The 18,755-nt window shown below is 33.8% G+C and overlaps 2 protein-coding genes across 3 annotated transcripts; both read left to right on the forward strand.

Moving 5' to 3' along the window:
- The first annotated feature begins 398 nt into the window (after nt 1-398).
- Nucleotides 399-10,000, forward strand: LOC127869388 (uncharacterized). Its single transcript, XM_052411930.1, has 5 exons — nt 399-486; nt 2,687-3,310; nt 3,962-4,120; nt 4,423-4,801; nt 5,180-10,000. Exons 2-5 carry the CDS (start codon nt 2,777-2,779, stop codon nt 7,630-7,632), a joined length of 3,525 nt encoding a protein of 1,174 aa, XP_052267890.1. The 5' UTR covers nt 399-486; nt 2,687-2,776; the 3' UTR covers nt 7,633-10,000.
- Nucleotides 10,001-12,922: 2,922 nt separating this feature from the next.
- On the forward strand, nt 12,923-17,396 carry LOC127869397 (uncharacterized). 2 transcript variants are annotated; one of them, XM_052411944.1, is made up of 3 exons: nt 12,923-13,226; nt 14,606-14,694; nt 15,109-17,396. In XM_052411944.1, exons 2-3 carry the CDS (start codon nt 14,617-14,619, stop codon nt 16,444-16,446), a joined length of 1,416 nt encoding a protein of 471 aa, XP_052267904.1. In that variant the 5' UTR covers nt 12,923-13,226; nt 14,606-14,616; the 3' UTR covers nt 16,447-17,396. The 2 variants fall into 2 exon arrangements, with proteins under 2 accessions (XP_052267904.1, XP_052267905.1); XM_052411945.1 differs by lacking the exon at nt 12,923-13,226 and having other exon boundaries at nt 14,434-14,694.
- Nucleotides 17,397-18,755: the final 1,359 nt, after the last annotated feature.

The following is an 18,755-nucleotide window of genomic DNA, read 5'->3' on the forward strand; positions in this document are numbered from 1 at the left end:
TTATATAGCATGGTGAAAATGTTTGATAACAATATATTTACTATTCCACCTATATGCATTACAATTAGTCAAATTGCATGTTTTAAATCAAGCAGTGACTTGCATGGGGCCGGTAAGCATAAAGTCGCGTATGGAAATTTTAAGTTGACATTTTCTGATCAAAACTTTCTATGTGAAAGTGAAAGTTAAGTGATGGCTTTTAAAACAATCAACGCTTAGCATAATTTAAATATGGACCTGTTATAATAATTGTAATGTAAACATTGTATACATGCATTAGACACAAACTTTTGAACTAGTATTTATGTATGAAAATTTAGAAAGGTTTCTTGAGAAGCGTTTTAAATACGGGAACTTTTCTAACAAGTACTAAACGTTCTAGCTACGCCACTGTCACGCGACTGTCTAGCTCATTACATAACTGTGTCTTGTGTTTTCGCTTTATTTGTAGTGCGGGAAAGGACGGTTAATGTAGGGGTTCAGTCGGTAAGATTTATTTTATTTTATTGTAGTTTTGTGTGGTATCTCAATATGATTTAAAATTGTTGCTAAATTGAGTTGCTTCACTTCCTTGATAAAACAAAACCTTATAAAGTTATAAAGTTATATATTGCATCGTCTTAATTTATAATTAAATTTAATGTTTCATAGTTAAACTATCATAAAACTTAAAACAAGTTATATGTAACTATTATTGGCTCTAGTTCTCATTATCATAATGGCAATACGTTGTCCAAATGTGTATTTTGCTTATGTTTTAATGTAACTGTGTATGTTTTCATGTTTGTATATAAAAATTTCTTTATTGTATGTAACTGACAGAGACTAATAGAGACTACATCGAAACAACACTTAAGAATTTTCAACTTAAATATACAGTTTGTATGTAAAATTTAATGAATAACCAGTCGCGAACATAATACACATTCTAATAAAAATATCAAGTCTGTTCCAAACCTGCGCATGGAAGAAAATAAACATACCGAGTATATTTCGTTGAAAACAATTTTCTGATAACAAAGAACGTATACATTTCCTACATATTGTATTACGCTATGTGTATTACTGACATCAATTCAAGGACAACTTGTTTACAAACTTGGAGGCTGCTCGAGTTACACGGAAGAAAAAAAAAGATTAAAATTAACAATGCCAACTAGTTTTGCATAAAACTGTTTAAACCACTTTCATTTATTGCACAATGTATGGCCATATCGATGTTCGTATATTAAGCGTTAATTTTGTATTTTATTGTTTATTGTTTTTATCTAATACATTTTAAAATACACAGAATTGAATTGATCTGTTGAAGCATCGTCATTCGTTATATATATATATATATAAATAAATAATTATATATATATATATATATATATATATATATATATATATATATATATATATATATATATATATATATATATATTCCTTATGTTATCCACAAATCGTGGGAGGGGGATATCCATCTGGTTACCAATTATTTATCTTAAAGACGTCCGAAATTGATATAAAATAACGTATTTCCAATGGTTCTTCGTCAAATGATGCTTGTGAGAAAATCACTTACGTTTGAATTTGCATTGATTATATACCAAACCAACAATATTTTATATGTACTATAGCTGATGGTGTTATCTAATCGAAAGCGAAATTCTCATAATTGAAGTTTAATTAAATTCAAAAGATATTATTTACAAGGGTCTGCACGATGGACCGTAAACACAAATTTTGTCGTATTTGAAAATTGCCCGACTGACGATGACAAGGAAGTTATAACGTACAGGAAATTAATATGGCTGTCAATAAGGAAACAAAGATATACAACTCGCTCTGGGATAACAACGCTACATGCATGTGCGTAAAGTGTCTAACCAGATAACTTATTGCAGCCCGTACAGGCTAAACAGGGACGACGTTTTCCTTAGAGACAGGATTTTCGTTTAGAGGGAACTTCATACAAACGAAAAATCAATAGAATAGTTTATTGATATAACGATATTTTTCCCAGTTACGAAAGCGCAGTTTGATAGATAATTGTATTTTGTCACCAAAATCTTAAGTCTTAAGTTCAATTAATGATTGTGCTTTTATATTCGGTTTTGCATTTAATCCATGTGTCTTTATGTATGTAAACGCATTCTGTCATTTAATATTATTAATTATGCAATATAGTAATTGTTCGACTACATATGGCCTTTAAAAACGGTCAGAAATAGCTCTGCCCTATAAATTGTTCAAGCTTAAAATGTGGATATCATCGTAAAATGCATTTATAAGTATTTATTTAACGTTTTTTAAATCTTCATCATTTCTCGTAATCAGTAAAACGAAATAAGAGTTATTAATAACTATTCTGTTAAACATTTTACTAGATATATACATCTTAAGTTGCATCGGTGACAATAGTTTACTATAATAAAGCAGTGATTTTATGTGGTCATATTTGGGGCCGAAATCTTCCCCATTACTAATTAAATTAATTTTTTATATGCTTTTAAACAATATGCCTAAAATTACGTATTGAAGGTTTCCTCAAATGATTATAAAAATCATAACTTTTAATACACCCCCCTCCCCATTATCCATGTGTATGAGCGAGATGGAGAAACAAACTTCAATATTCTGAACTTTTTTGCTTTCATTATTCCTATTACGTTATTAATTCAAGACATTAAATATATTTCAGATAAAAAAATCATGGCGTGTTGTTTTTCCGTACATAATAGCAAAGTAATATTAGTTACAATCGACCAAAAAGAATAGAGATTGTAAGAACATGGCTGGAAACCTGGATGATATGTTTAGCAACAAGGAGACGTGTAACTGGTTTAAAGCTTCAATCGCACTGATCATCACGAAACAAGGGCTAGAAAAGTTCGTTGACTCAGAAATACAGAAACTGCACGCAAATGTTGGAAGAGCCTGTGGAAATTGCTTGACACAGAACTTAATACAATGCCCAACATCTGGTGTATGTAGAAACGCAAGAAGTTGTAGCTTCCACAATGCACCAGGACTACTTCCCCGTCCTTGTCCTATGAAAATATGTGATCAAGTGAAACAAAATATCGCCTCACATCACAGGTATTCCAATCCATCTTGGAAGAATACAAGAGCTGTGTTATGGGCTGCCAACCACTGGGAGATCGCCAAATGCTATCTTCCTCCGGACGGATATATTGATGTAGCGTCAGTACAGGGCACTGACTTCAATGGCGTCATATGTGTTCTTCTTAACTGCACGCATTTTGACACTTGTTTCTCCTTCAGTATTGCACCACGTTCAAGTCCGGAATGCATTTTGACACAGGTACACATGATAATATCATTTAAAGCATTGCCTATTAGTCAGATTGTATTGACGAGCATGACAAAAGTATATCATACCAACTAAACCATAAATCTGACCTTTATGTAGGATTATATTAAACTCGCTTTAAGATTGATGTTTTTAAGTCTAGTTAGTCGTATATTTTCAAATTGGGTCGAGCAAATAAATGCAATTCTATCCATCTGAAATATTGGGTCCGTATTCACCAACCAATTTTTTTATTTAAGTCTAAAAATAAAGCATATTGTTTAAACTGTTGCGTTCCAACAGTATACTTCAGTTCATCATGGCGCGACATTTGATATCTCATTATCCACAATTTTTTATTTGAATAATTTATTTACAAAGCAGGCAAGATGTATAGCATATATATATATATATATATATATATATATATATATATATATATATTCAAACGCTGAACATGTTTTTTTTTGCTCTTAGTCGATTCTTTATTCTTAAGTATAAGAATGAGTTGGTATATACATAACAAACAAAACGATATTATAAAGAATACATTCATATCCTTTATGCATGATAATAGTGTCAGATATACAATATTTTCACTGATTTCTGAAACACACATTATAATGACTTTGCCAATTATTAATTTATTTATTGTTAATTTAGGTTCGTCAGATAGGCAGAGACGTTCGACACACTTCGACTTGTCGAGTCGCAGATTCAGATCTCCAGAACATCTTTCTCACATTACAAAGCCTAATCTCGGATCCAGTCAGCCTTGCAAACGACCCAAACGCAAGTTCAGCAATAAATAAACTCGGAAAAGTATGCTTTTGGTTTTCTCAAATAGTTTTTAGAAGCCTTCTATTTATCCTTAAAACTGCTCACTGATAGTTTTTATTTATTTTTTAAATCCTACAACCTATGCAAAAAGAAAATTATCAATAACAGTTAAATGCATTGTTTACTTACAGTAATAGTATATATAAGGTTACTTTTATTCTTATGTTATATTATGTTCTTTATATTATTAGTCTTATGCTATATTGCGTTGGATCGAACGAATGTTTATAATAAATGCCTATAATAATAAAAGGTCCATTCACATACACCTTTTATATTTTCAGTTGAAGAATAACACACAATTTATTATAAATCCAGACGAACTACTTGAACATCTTAAAGATGCGCACCAAAATCTGGTTAAAATAAATGACAAAAGTGAAACACTTTCAAAGGAAATGGACATGGTTTTAGACGAGATTGATACCCATATGAAAGAATGTATTCAACGTATTAAGGAGAGGGAACTGGAAGCAAGCGAGCGAATTTCAAAAGAAGGCGAACAAGTTCTAACAAAGATACAATCTCAAACGTTGGTTAGTATTACGAGTCTAGATGAAAAGGCAACACTGCTTCAGGAACGCATTGTCAAAGAGGCAAAGCAAGGAATCGAGCAATTGCGGATAGATTCTGCAATGGCACACTACGACCAAGGCCTTGAAGGTAACACTTTGCCATCATAAATACATGACTATTGTTTTAATACTAGACAAATATAATATGAATCTTATAACGAGTTGTATTCGTTTGTTTGGTTATTGAATATATATCATACATGTTAATATGTATTTATGTCTATTCGAACATTTGCATTGTAACGGATTATCAATTTATTAGCTTTAAGTTAAACGTTGTTAACATAATGTATTAATATTTTTTTCTCAAGTATACCGTATGAGTCTATTTTTAAATAGTGTTCGAAATTATTTACACGTTGATCAAAAAAGGACAGACATATTACCATTAAGAAACATATCATTAGAAAATAATACGTACTTCATAAATATTTTCCGCGTTAATAACATTTATATTTTATTTCAGAGCTACGTCGACGTCTTGTTCAGCACTACAACAATACTCTTAAGCATGTCGCTTTATCGCCTTTAAATCCAAGTTTCGATAGTTCTACAACGTTGGATAACCTGTATGCTACCGCAAAAATATTCCGAATCCGAATGAATAAGCCAACCTTGAAAAAACATGACAACGTTAAATCCATTTTTCAGAAGAAAGATGAGCAAGCCGAGAGAAATGAAATAAGTCTTTACAAGGATCTTTTTGACACCAATGGCAAGTTAAATGGACGGATATTTTTAGAAGGTGACGCAGGTACTGGTAAAACAACGTTTGTTGCAAAGTTAGTGCTTGATTGGTGTAAAGTGTTTCAGTTGTCATGTAAAACTGATGTAGATGAAACCGATTTTAATGATTTTGCATCGCTGGCTAGATTCAGTTTCGTCTTTCTCGTCACTTTGAGAGATTCTATCGGTGAGCGTGAAGTACCAAAGATGATTAAAGAACAAATTATCGATATGGTATATTTCGACGATGACCGTGAAAAAGCCTACATACTTCTTCAACGAATAATGGAAAGGGAAAAATGTCCTGTCGTTCAAGATGGCCTTGATGAGTGGACGGCTATGAAAGGAAAACTAGCCCAACCGTTGATGGTGGGGTGCCACAACCAGTGCACCTTGTTAACAACAACACGGTCATGGAAACTGGCAGACGAACGTATACGAGACTCACAAATTGACGGTTTATTTCTATTAGATGGGGTAAAGGATGTATTTACCCTTTGTAGGATGGTACCGAAAAATTCATATTATATACATGATCTTTTTGAACAGAACGTAAAATCGAATAAACTTGAAGAATTGTTGTCAGAGCCATTGTTGCTGAAAAAAATTGTTTCGTTATGGGCGGAAGATGAACGTGTTGACGGTTCAATATGCAAACTTTTTAGCATTCTGCTAGATGGTCTACTTAAGAAGGTCAGCGATGAAGTAAGCTTCTTTCCAAATCCACCAGTTTTATGCTTTCAAAACACAAGATACGTACATCAAAATATTGATCATTTAGATGCAATTTCAATGTTGGCATTTTATCTCTTGTTTTCTTTGGAAAAAGAGTTTTCCTTAGTGTTCACCGACAGACAAATTGCAAGATACGGGTTTGAGCCACACAAGACATTTTCCCTGACGTCTGGACTTTTAACTGAAAGAAAACGGTCAGCCGTTGCTATTACGTCATCCACATTTTCATTCGCAAACAAGAGCATGCAGGAATTCTTAGCAGCATATTACATCGTCCGAAATAAAAACGTCATTGATGACGTCGTATCCAAATATCTGGATCACTTTCCCGAAGACTTGTTTAGTATTTCACAGACATTTGTATTTGTTTGCGGACTAGACATCCAGGCAGCATATGCGCTTTCTTGTTTGATGGACGACCGCATGACTACTGCTGATTTCTATACTTTTCAGGATTTAATTATAGCTGGTTTCATGGAGGCAAAGGATAACAATACTAAAGATTTAATTAAACTTAAAATCAGTGATATTGATTTGGACGCAATTCTGCATCCTTTGTTCATGGAAAACGGTTTTCCTCCCTTATTGAGCATTTACAAAGGCAGCAAGTTTATGCAGATGCGTCATTCAATAGAATGTCTCTTTGATTTTAACAAAGCAAATCTTAGAAGGTTAGATATTGGTGATGTTTATGTAACTGAAATTGGCAATCATTTTCTATCAGAAGAATTGAACTTAACGGACATTCTTTTATCATCTGCTCATTGCCTAGAACACTTAGACATAACGTTTAGAAAAATTGTATTGTCTTCGTCAACGAATACAAAGACACCAATTCGAATGGATGTATTTGTAACTGACCCAAAAGTCATAACAAAGCTACAGAAACTGAAAATATTTACTTTACGATATTCTAGTAGAAGTCTCGATGCAACAGATACATTTCCGATAGAAATGTTATTCCCGTGGACCAACCAATCTGAAACAACGTTTCATGATATCCAATTTCCATCGTCACTAGCGAATGAAGACATCGACTTGCCGTCAGCAAAAGCATATCAAGAAATCAACTTGTCATCTGTAACAGCTTTTCAAGAAATCAACCTGCCATCTGCATTGGCATGTCATGATACCAGCCTGCCATCGTCAATAGAAAACATAACATTAGCAAAAATTACAGTTTCGGCTGTATGGCTGAGTCTTTTGCTCAAGAAACTCTCCTTATTTGATCATCATGTTAACATAACATTGGAAGAATGTTTCATCCAATCAGTCAACGCAGACGAACAAAAAGATTTGGCATCGGTTAAACAACGAGTTAGTGAATCACAAACTTATATGTGTGTCAGTAATGTTTTAAGTGTGAATTCGTATGGAGACAGTGAGGGTCTCTATGACTCATTGATGGGCATGAATATACATCGCCTATTTTTGTATCATATCAACAAATACGGTTAATTAACAAACCTACTAGCAACGCTTAGTACAGTTCAAAAGCTACGAATTACATTTGACGAGTATATAGACATTCCGATACCGCGCTCTGTTATTTTCGCATATTTTACATATTCCGTATTATCATGTCAAGGTGTGAAAGCATTGTTGCACAAAGTCAATAGCATGAATCAACCTTTGGAAATAAAGCTTGTTTTCGGTTATGATGACCGTGTGTTGGATGAATACATGGCTTTAAAAGAGGAGATCGGAAAATCTATATATTCGAGTATTGCATTAAAATGCTTTGATTTTTGTTCTGCACATGACGTCCGACATGAGGAAAACGATGATTGTGATGAAGATTGTGTATTTTTAAGTCGTATTGGAATTAAAAGTAAATGTTTTTATGCACGAATTAAGTGCGATGTTTGACGCAATTGTAATACACGTGCCAACATAAACAATTTATATGCCATGATAAGTATATAATGGACAGATGTTTTCTTCAATCATTCAATGCATAAATATCAAGTGCATTGACAGTGGATGAACACAGAGGTAGCGAGACTAGCGACTCCTTAACATATTCACGAGTCGATCATGTTGTAGGCTTTATGTCTTTCGAAAACAGAGAAGGTTTTTGTGATGTATTGGTGGTGTATGATATCAACAAATAGGCTTTCAAAACTTTGTTCTGATGAAAAGTTACGACAAGTAACTTAAAATTATATTGAAATTCCGAAAGCATGCTTTGGTACATGTATGTTTGTACATTTTAATACTCCAAATTGTTATTGCATTGTGTAAAGGTACGTTTGCACAAATTCACATCACTTCATAAACCTTTTAATTCGAATCTGGTGTTAGACTGTGACAAAATAATGGAAGGAGAATACAACGCCTTAACTTAGGTGCTAGTTGAAGATTAAAACATCCATTTATAAATGCAGAACTAAAGTTCAATAGTTAACACATGTTTGCGGAACCGTTGAACTAAAGCAGTCCCTGGGTCTGATACAAACATTCTACGTCACTAAGGACTAAGTTAATAAAATATTATATATTTAAATGGTCATAATTCCTATATTACTTATAAGTTTGATTTTGAAACCTCTTTAAGTTGTTTTACTTTTGGAAATTGGTTCTTTGTCATAAATAAGGACAGCAAGGTATAATAAGGTTATTCGTATGATTATTTCCGGTATTGAGAGGCAGTCAGCGATAGAATTAAGTGTTATTATATTATCGAAACCTCTATAAGCTGTATCACTGTTAACCCTTTCAGTGCGGGGACCGAATTTTGAAGGCCTTTGCAAACAGTTTGGATCCAGATGAGACGCCACAGAACGTGGCGTCTCATCAGGATCCAAACTGTTTGCGATTCTGATAGTATTCTTTGAAAAAAAAAATCGAAGAAAATGCTTATTTTAGAAATTCAGCAGACGACATTTTAGCAGACGACAAATTTCCCAGCATGCAAAGGGTTAGACAACGATTAATTCCTTGCCATTAAAAGATCTGCAACTTACAATAAGGTGTCTGCACATACTCGTGGGGATTTCCCTATAGTGTACATATCGTTTGTACATCCATGTGTTTTCGACTTAACAGTTGAGAATTATTTGTAATTGTAAAGAACTCTTATTACGTTAATTGTCGGGTATCACTCTCTCTGAACCTTTATTCTATTTTTTTCATTCATCAACGTTCTACATTTATTAAAACTGTGGAACGATGATCGTATATACTTGCTTAAAATAAGACCAAGCATACATCCATTTTTTTTGCGATTTTACACGCTCTGAATTCAAACAGCAGTCTGAAAACTACGAATAATTAGTATATCAATTTGCAATCGCTTAATCGCTAGATAGTGATATTATAACTTTCAGTACGAACAATTGAGTGTGAGCCTATTCCTCTCATGATCTCTGTTTTATTGAACTATTATTAGTGACATTAAATAATAAAATTTCATCGTGTTTACATTCCTGCCATTACGAACAAAATGGTCAAAGTGGTATGTCTGTGCTGAGCACTAGCTTACTGTTAAAAGGGTTACAAAACAACATAATACATCTAGCACGTCAAAAGAATTATTTGCAACAAATAGAATACACAGGTATGTACACGCCATTACCATTCCCCTATTACAATGACTATGTTGATATACCTTTTTATAATTTTTTTTTTCACTTATAATTTGGTTTTGATTTGGATGTTTTATTTTTTAAACATTTAAGATGCGTATGCTTAAGTTTTTGTTATGATCTTCATTCCGTGTATATTGCATTTTTCTGTGTAGTGCTTTCAATTTTGACTTTACGATAAATACTGTTGTTAGAAAAACCTTGTTTGATGCCTTGATTAAAACACTTAAAGCATTGTATTACCTGTTTTTCTTGTCTTGTCTTTTGAAACGTTTGATGACAGTGGGAAGGTGTCCGCTTATTTCCATAACAGTGCGATATTTTGTAATGTACAAAACATACAACCTACTCTTAGTAAATGAAACTGCACTTCTAATCCAAAACATAGTGTTAGTCGCCTTTGGATAATTTTTACTTAACAAGTAATTCCGGAGAATTAATTTATTAAATCCAACCGCTCGACTCGAAGTGTTATTGTTCTAGTAAATGAGTTTTTTGTAATGCCTATAATTTTAGGAAAATTTTTAATGATAATATTTCTGTATTTGTGGGGCAGCTAAATTTATACTTTGTTTATAGATGCGTCGTGCAATGCAATAGAAGGGTAAAATTTAGTTTTTCCACATCCGCTTGAAGATAATAGTTTCGACGCTAGCGCGATTCATTTAATCAAAAATTAAATATTTCAAAACAAATGAATCATATTGTTAAAAAATAAATTGTATTAAAATATAATTATTTTTCAAGGCGGAAGATGTTTTTTTTTCAATAATGTATAGATTGGTTTAAAAAAAATGTTATTATATATATTTGGCTGTAAATTATTTGATTATAACATCATTTAAGGGTGTTGATCTTTATGACCAGCAGTATTAAGACTCTTTGCCCTACTAAACGTTTCTACAGAAATCAGAGTTATTCAATCGATAAAAACACAAAAAATACATTTCCGTTCCTAACGGTCTATAACTTTCATTGAAGATCGCTCTGCGCAATATTATCAATATTTGAATTTAGTATTTTACATGTACATTATTGAATTCGCTTTAATTCCCGTTCAGTTAAATGTGCTGCCTACCTGAATTGTTGATTATTGAACTGCCTATAAGAGCCATTATTAATTTAGTCTGATGCCAGCCTCGCCTATGGGCAGTTTACAATATGAGCTATTATCAGTGCTCCGTTAACCCTTTCAGTGCGGGAACCGAATTTTAAAGGCCTTTGCAAACAGTTTGGATCCAGATGAGACGCCACAGAACGTGGCGTCTCATCTGGATCCAAACTGTTTGCTATTCTGATAGTATTCTTTGAAAAAAATGAAGAAAATGCTTATTTTACAAATTCAGCAGACGACATTTTAGCAGACGACAAATTTCCCAGCATGCAAAGGGTTATACAGATACACCTTACACAGAAAAGCACCGTGAACGCTTCCAAGATACGGGTCGGCAAGCTCCTTGGGAGGATCTCTGGACTATAAATCTGATAACGTACGGTTAGATTCCTGAACCGTCCACATAAATCCACGTCTTTATTTGACTCTGTTAATATCCAAACAAGTATGCTACCATTGTAAGGGACTTGTTCAACTATTGTTTAATGCAAAAATTAAAATATGCGAAACAAATACTGAAACGCCAATACAATTACATGCGTCTTGTCAGATAAAAATGATATAGTTTTCCAATCTAAGTCTGTGAACAGTTCCGCTAAAAGTAAATATCTGTACAAAACCTGTGAAGCACTACCTCTAGTAGAACTGCGTAATAATTTTCATGCAGATTACCTCATATTTTAACGTATGGGTCCCAGATTCGTTATAATCATGGATGTTTGCAATCTTTGTACATATCCATGTAATCACTGTAATGCCCAATTGCAGCTGATGTGTAGAAGAAAGACAAAAGCCACGAACAGTATCAATGGGCGCCTGTTGATTGTCAAAAGTAGTATGTTTGATCATCCAAAATATCGCATTTTTCAACAATAATTCTTTATGATTCTCCTGCCCTTATTATATGGTTGACACATAATCACTCAGAAATAACCCTTGTTCAGCAGCTGAATCTGACATGCCACATTTTACACTTGGGTAACAAGCTGACACTCGGTTAAATCAGCTGGAAAAGTGGCGTGTTAGTTTTCTGGCAGTCAAGGAATCGAGCCCGACACTGAGTGCACATTTTGTCCTGGGTTTACTTGTTATTTGTCTGAAATAAAAGGCAGTAGTTTCTGGATGTCGGTTAAACGAAGTAGTGTAGTATACATGAGCAAACTAGCTATATTGGTAGATAACCATTATAATGTTCCAACTGTAGTGAGTTCGAGCCTCGCACTGGGTGCACCTTTCCTAAAAGGTTTACCTCATGGGTATGTTTCCCTGTACTGGCATTTACCATAGATCTATAAACAGTCACAATTACATGCGCATAGAGGATATTTGTTGGATTTGGTGGAATATCGATTTTAATTCACGAGTGATCATAGAAAATGATATTTGTACGAGTGGCGCAGCCACGAGAGAAAAAAATATTTGTGTTTGATCACGAGTGAATTAACGTGAGTATTCCTCCAAATCCAACAAACGTTCTCTTATTGTGTGCATACAGAAGATTATGTTTGTATGTTTGCAATTCCGAACAATATAATTCACCGTAGGGCGCCCCGACATAATATGACATGTATGTTCAAAGGATGCTAATTTTATAAACATTTAATGCAGAGTAGTTGTCATTGGTAAAATTGGGGGTCAAACTGGGGACACAAAAGATATCTAAAAATAGTTCCGGTAAAACAATGAAATTTATCGATAATTCACTGTTTTAAACATTTACATCTCAGTTGTAATTCACTGTTATTTCTTTATAAACCATCGGAAAGCTGCTGTGACACCAATTGGTCCGTGTGCAAACGACTACTACTATAGTTAAACTATATTAAATCACTGTCATCATTACAACAGATTTAATCACATTCTATTCTTTACCAGGAAGTTTAAGTATTAAATGGAGAACACTGCTCTTTCTGTATACAACTAGTTAAACAACAATACGGTGAACTTAATGTTATCGATAACTCCAACAAAACTTCCCGTCGCTTCTCTCTACTTATTATACGTATAAGCAATGCACTATGTCACTTACTTTGTACATTTGTTTACATTAGCAAATTTAGCGGAATGCCGACTGTGTAAATGGGCAGGAGTGTTAATATGAGAGCATGCAACGACAACTCTACTCGCACATCGAAACAAAGCTTACAACTAGCAGTAACAGGGAATTCACGGCCTTTTGTGAAAACAATAGCACTGCGTGTAATCTTTTAGATTTGGAATTATATTATTAACACACAATAATACACATTGTATAATACAGGATATACAAATCATCGATGCTTTCAACGGAATATGCTTGTCTTAACGTTAATTCGTTCCAAAGAGAATATTGACATTTTTCGTCTATTGAGGTTCGTTCCATTATTACGTTTTATCTGCGGACGTTCAAGTAAATTGAAATCGAAAGTGCATAACAGCAACTGTTACTTCTAATTATTCCGTTTGTGTAAACTGTCAATGCAATTACGTGTAATACAATTAAATACAAGTATTACATAGCAAGGATTTTCATGCAAAAACACGAAGTATATGCCGTTAAATATGTATGTACTAGTTGATCTGAATGCGAATGCTATTTTAAACGAAATCTTTAAATTTGTGTTTGTTGTTTTGATAAATACCATTATGTAAATCTATTGACCCGTTGAAATACATTTCATTACAATTTACAAGCGTGACGGACGGTTTTCAATCATGAAATGTTCTCTTTAAAGGGATCTTTTCACGCTTTGGTAAATTGACAAAATTGAAAAAAGTTGTTTCATATTCGCAAATTTTCGGTTTAGTTATGATATTTGTGAGTAAAGAGTGTTACTGAACATTTGCCATGGTCTTTTATAGCCATTATATGCATCTTTTGACGATTAAAAAACGTAAACATTATAAAGCGTTGCAACGGGAAACGATTGAAAAATTTGGAGAGTTCTGTTGTTGTCGTTTAAATTTGTGAAACTACGAAGATTGCTTATATAAGGTATAATATACGCAGCATATGTATGCTTGGCAGGATAGCTCTGTTGGCTAATGCGTTTTTACTTAAGGATTCCGGGGGTCACTGGTTCGAGCCCTGCTGCGGGTTACTTTTTTTCCTTTTTTAAATTTTATTTTTGATTTTTTACTGGAGCTTTTAAAATTTAATGTTTACATTTATCAATATAAAGCATTTAATAACAAACTTCAAAACATGACAAAATCTGTGAAAAGGCCCCTTTAATTTGTTTATTCGCTGTTTTTAAGTGTGTTCTGGTTTATATACAAGTAACTGCAATCAATTCCTGGACCTCTGTGTTAAGCATTTTTGAAAATCTGGTATAGCGCGTAAATGTAAGTCCGTGGTAGACTTTTCCTTTTTATCGGTATTTGGATTTAAGGAACAGTACTTATATTGACTATTGAGTTATTATTATGTTCAAGCTTATCACTGAATTATAAGTATAATTCAAGATGCATATGCACTCATTTTTTTTATACTTTCCGTTCAAATTTCTAAGTACTTGAAGTGTTAAGGTGTGTGGGTTTTTTTCACAGTCGTTCGTATGCTACGTTAAAAATGTGTATCAGTAGCATAATAAAGGTTCAAATCGTTGATGATTACGTTGGCGTTTAGACTTAATGTGTTAAATGAATAATACCATCGCAGCATGTGTCGGAAAAAAGGCATAAAAATCACTGTTGCAAAACATTTTGTACAACATATAACATTTTATTAATGCTACATTCTTTCGTGCAGAAACAAACGAAATGGCGGAATGTGGTTCCAGCCATGACATGTCTTCTCGATTTCAGAGGCAAAACAGCGTTGACAGTAATCGCTATCAAGTAAGTCGTATGGTTTTGACAAATTGCAGTGAACATGAAAAGTAAAGGTTATTGTTTTACGCCTAAAAAAGGCGCAATCAGGGACGACACTTTTCCGCTTTTATGGTATTTTTTTCTTAAAGGAAGTCTCTTCTATGCGAAATCCAGTTAAGGCGGAAAGTGTCGTCCATGATTACCCTATGAAAGTGTTTATAAGTTTATAAATATTAACAATTGTCTTTTTAAAATATGTTTTTATATTTAAGGTCATACATTATTAGTTTTAAATTAAAATATAAAAATGAATTATACAACAATATCAGACAATGATTTAAATGTTGACTTAAGTCTGTATTTAAGGCAAGTGATCAATGCCTATTTAATAAAGGAAAATATCCCGCTAATAAATAACGCTTACCATTTTTCTAATTTCAGAATGAGAATTTCTCCGTGGAGGTGAACACGATTCTGAACTGTCTAGGATATGGACCAGATATCAGACGGTTTCGCAGAGAGAGTTACAGATTTAGGGATAAAGTGCTGAATAGACGCGAAAGCAAAGACAAAGTAATGTGCGTCACCGTTGGGAGCAAATTAGAAGGACTTACGAGCTTCTTTGAAAGTGACACGGACTGTATTATATTACATTCCAGAGTTGTGTGTCTAGAAACCGGTGTTGACCCTAACGCAATCGCAAACAATATTTCAATATTCAAAATGGATACTAGATCATGCTATGCAGGTCACTGTAAACAACTCCTAGTGAGAATAGCTCCAGGACACCACCCTGCATTTTCCAATTCTATTGTCGTGGATCCAAGTGGAAATAGAATTTTTAGCAATCTTAAACTTGTTACTGAATTCCAGAAGGCCCCAATGCCGCCATCTGCCGTAAGTTATCCACGCGCGGGGCCCTCAATACCCGTCTCGGTTGGAGCGTACCATCAAGATACGGTACACGCAATACCTTGTTACTGTCCCAGCATACTGGAAAGGTGGGCAAAAAGACAACCACGCCATTGGCCCCCAACGGAGATTGTTCAGAAAGTCGTTTCACAAGGAGCCTTTTTAGTCCCGACAGGTTTTAAAGGGAGTGAACATAAAGACGAAGAGTTCAGAATTTGCTTTAACACTGGCGAGAATGAATTAGTGAGCAATCTAAATGACACACAGGTTAAAATATATGTTTTATTGAAAATGGTCGTAAAAGAGGTACTTAAGCCCCAAAAGAAAGAGGTGTCGTCGTACGTTGTAAAGGATATTGTGCTATGGCAAGCGGAGAGCAACCCACAATACTTGTTTCATGAAAGGAGTTTGTTACACTGGCTTCATGAAGGGCTGAGCGAGTTACGAGCAGTTGTTTCTTCTAGACAACTACAATATTATATGATACCTGAGAGAAATTTGATGGCACACTGTGGATTAGATGATGAACAGCAGCAAACGTGGGTAAAAACTATTACTGAAATGATGAATGAAGGGCCAAAACTACTACTGCGATTCATGAAAATAAGAAAAGCCATAATTTCTTACAAGCAACCCTTGCAATGGTACAGCAAAATGAGGACAGAGCTTGAACTGCTTCAGTTAAAAGATATGATAAGAAGAGAGCTGTGTACAGATAAGAATTTGGGCCTTGATTTGACTGACAGAAATATGAAGAAAATAGAGGAACGCCAGCAAGATATTTTATGGGAAATAGCCTTGCGGATGTACATGGACGGGAATGGCGTACAGGACTGGTGGGATTTAAATGAAAGAATGTTGAGCTGAATACTTTTACGACCGACTATGATGAATACATAGCAAGTATTGGCATTGGTAGCCAAGTAAATATAATTAACGCCGAGGGAAACTATAAGCAAACTAACTATATTCTATGCAGTTGTAACAAAAAATAATATTGTCATTTTAATATTGCATCAATATTTATGCCGTACCAGGTTGTCATTGGTTTTAAAGCATAAACAATCAGATAAAAGAACAATTGACAAATATCAAAGTCGTTTCTGTGGAATGCTTTGATGGGATGAATTTAAAATTTATTTTGTCAGTTATTTATTCTTTGCTGTGCATTACCAAATAGTAGCATGCATTACAATATCCTATTAAGTTTGTGGGCCATATTCGTCTCTTGGCCATTAACGTTAACCGGAAAATACTTTGCGAACCCTAAATTTCCCCAATTAATTTACCCTTTTTCTTGTATATATTTCTATTTAATAAATAATGCTATAAAATGAATTTATATTATCAATAATTGATTTTTTTTCCTGAAAACTTGGCCTTCCACTGTTTTTTTTTATACTTTCGCATGGGATTTTTGGTTTTCCTTTGGGATTTGTTTTACCATGGGCTTTTTTGCCCAATTCATGAATGAAAGTAAACCATGGGATTTTCGATTTTGTGTACATATACTTATGAATGTGTTGTAATAGAGTCTAAGCACTGTCGAAATGGTGTGCATATTTTCGTTTGAAAAGTATTGATGTCTTAAAAGCCACATCCGTTACAAATGAACAAACATGGGGAAACAACTTTTTTTGCATTTAAACACAATATAAAAACTTTAAGACCATATTTGTTTTTGCTATGGTTACCGCTTTATACACAACATCCTTTACGCGGAAAAGCTTTAATTGAATATTACTTAGTGATTGATGCATGTGTGTTTTGCTTATACCATTTACCCTAGCACTTTGTTATAAGCACCACCAGAATATTAAAATAATAAATATATTATTTTATCTAACGAAGGTAAATCAATGTGTTTCTTACAAGTTAATTGCCCAGGTACATAACTTACAGTCTAACCCTTCATTTCGTGATAACACATTATTGTTGTCTAGTTTTTTTGCAATGAAAAAAGGTTTGCACAAAACATAATTATTGAAAGTGCAAAAAGTACATTCTTTTCTAAACATGCCTGTTTTCAGTTTGTCTTCCAGAACTGCATCACTAATTCATGTAAATGTCAAATCGCGCTTTTTTGCATTGAACTATTCTCAAGTTTTTCTTCTTCTTTCTGAAAATGTAAGTAATTGAAGTTGGCTTGACATTGCAGTAGGAAATTATGAAATCAATGCATGTTTACTTTTCTCTAAAAGTTGGACACCAAGTCATAAGGGATGTTACCATAAGTGGCTGGACAAACAAAAAGTGGAAAATCATTTATTTTGTTTTACTGATTTTATTTCTTGAAGCCAGATGGATAATTGCTGCAGTCATACACTAGCCTGTTTACAAAAAAGAGTTTCATTTGTAGTAATCTATCTTCATACATGCAGCGTGCAATTTCAATGCGATCTAAGATTAAAGATACTTGCGTGAAAGGGAGACAACTTACTCATTGTGCGTTGTTAGTTTTACATTTTGGGTTATCTTTTCAATTTGACAGTTTTTATAACGACGTAATGATAACAATAATATGTTGCACCTCTTTATGGTAGTGTTTTAATCGTAACACAAGTTGTATAGTCGAATATGTCAATTGGTCTACCCTTAACTTTGTAAAGTGAAACTGCTGTGTGTAGTTTTTATACTAACATTAACTTGCCGTTTTAGTCCCCCACCGGTGTAACCGGAGAGGATTAAGGGTATGCCTGTCCCCCTGGCCCCCAGGTCGTTCAAATCGCGCGATAACTCAAAACATTGTCAAACTCAAATGTAAATGGGGAATTTTCACATAATTTTACTTGTTTGTAAGACCATTTTGTTGTTGCTATGGCTGCCGAATTGGTAACACAAATATACTTTTTTATCTGTATCCTGAGATAAGTCAAATAGTTTGTTTTTTTATTGATTAAACTGGGTATTTAGGTTGAGTTGCATATTGTAAATATGCACGTTATTTCTGTTTCTTTCGTCGGACCAAATTTGTGATTGCTGTAGTACTTTACCGGTACGCAGTTGTTTACCACTATCGAAAAAGCGGGGGTTTGGAAACGGTAGCCCCCGATACTAAGGAAATATATAGAATGAAAAGGAGGTGGTGCAATTGCCCTCATAATATATTGAAAACTAAATTCTGCATCCTGAAATCACTTAAAGCTGTACGGGTTCTGACATCTTGGAGATCCTGT

The sequence above is a fragment of the Dreissena polymorpha genome, chromosome 2 (genome assembly GCF_020536995.1).
Source record: "Dreissena polymorpha isolate Duluth1 chromosome 2, UMN_Dpol_1.0, whole genome shotgun sequence".
NCBI lineage: Eukaryota > Metazoa > Mollusca > Bivalvia > Myida > Dreissenidae > Dreissena > Dreissena polymorpha.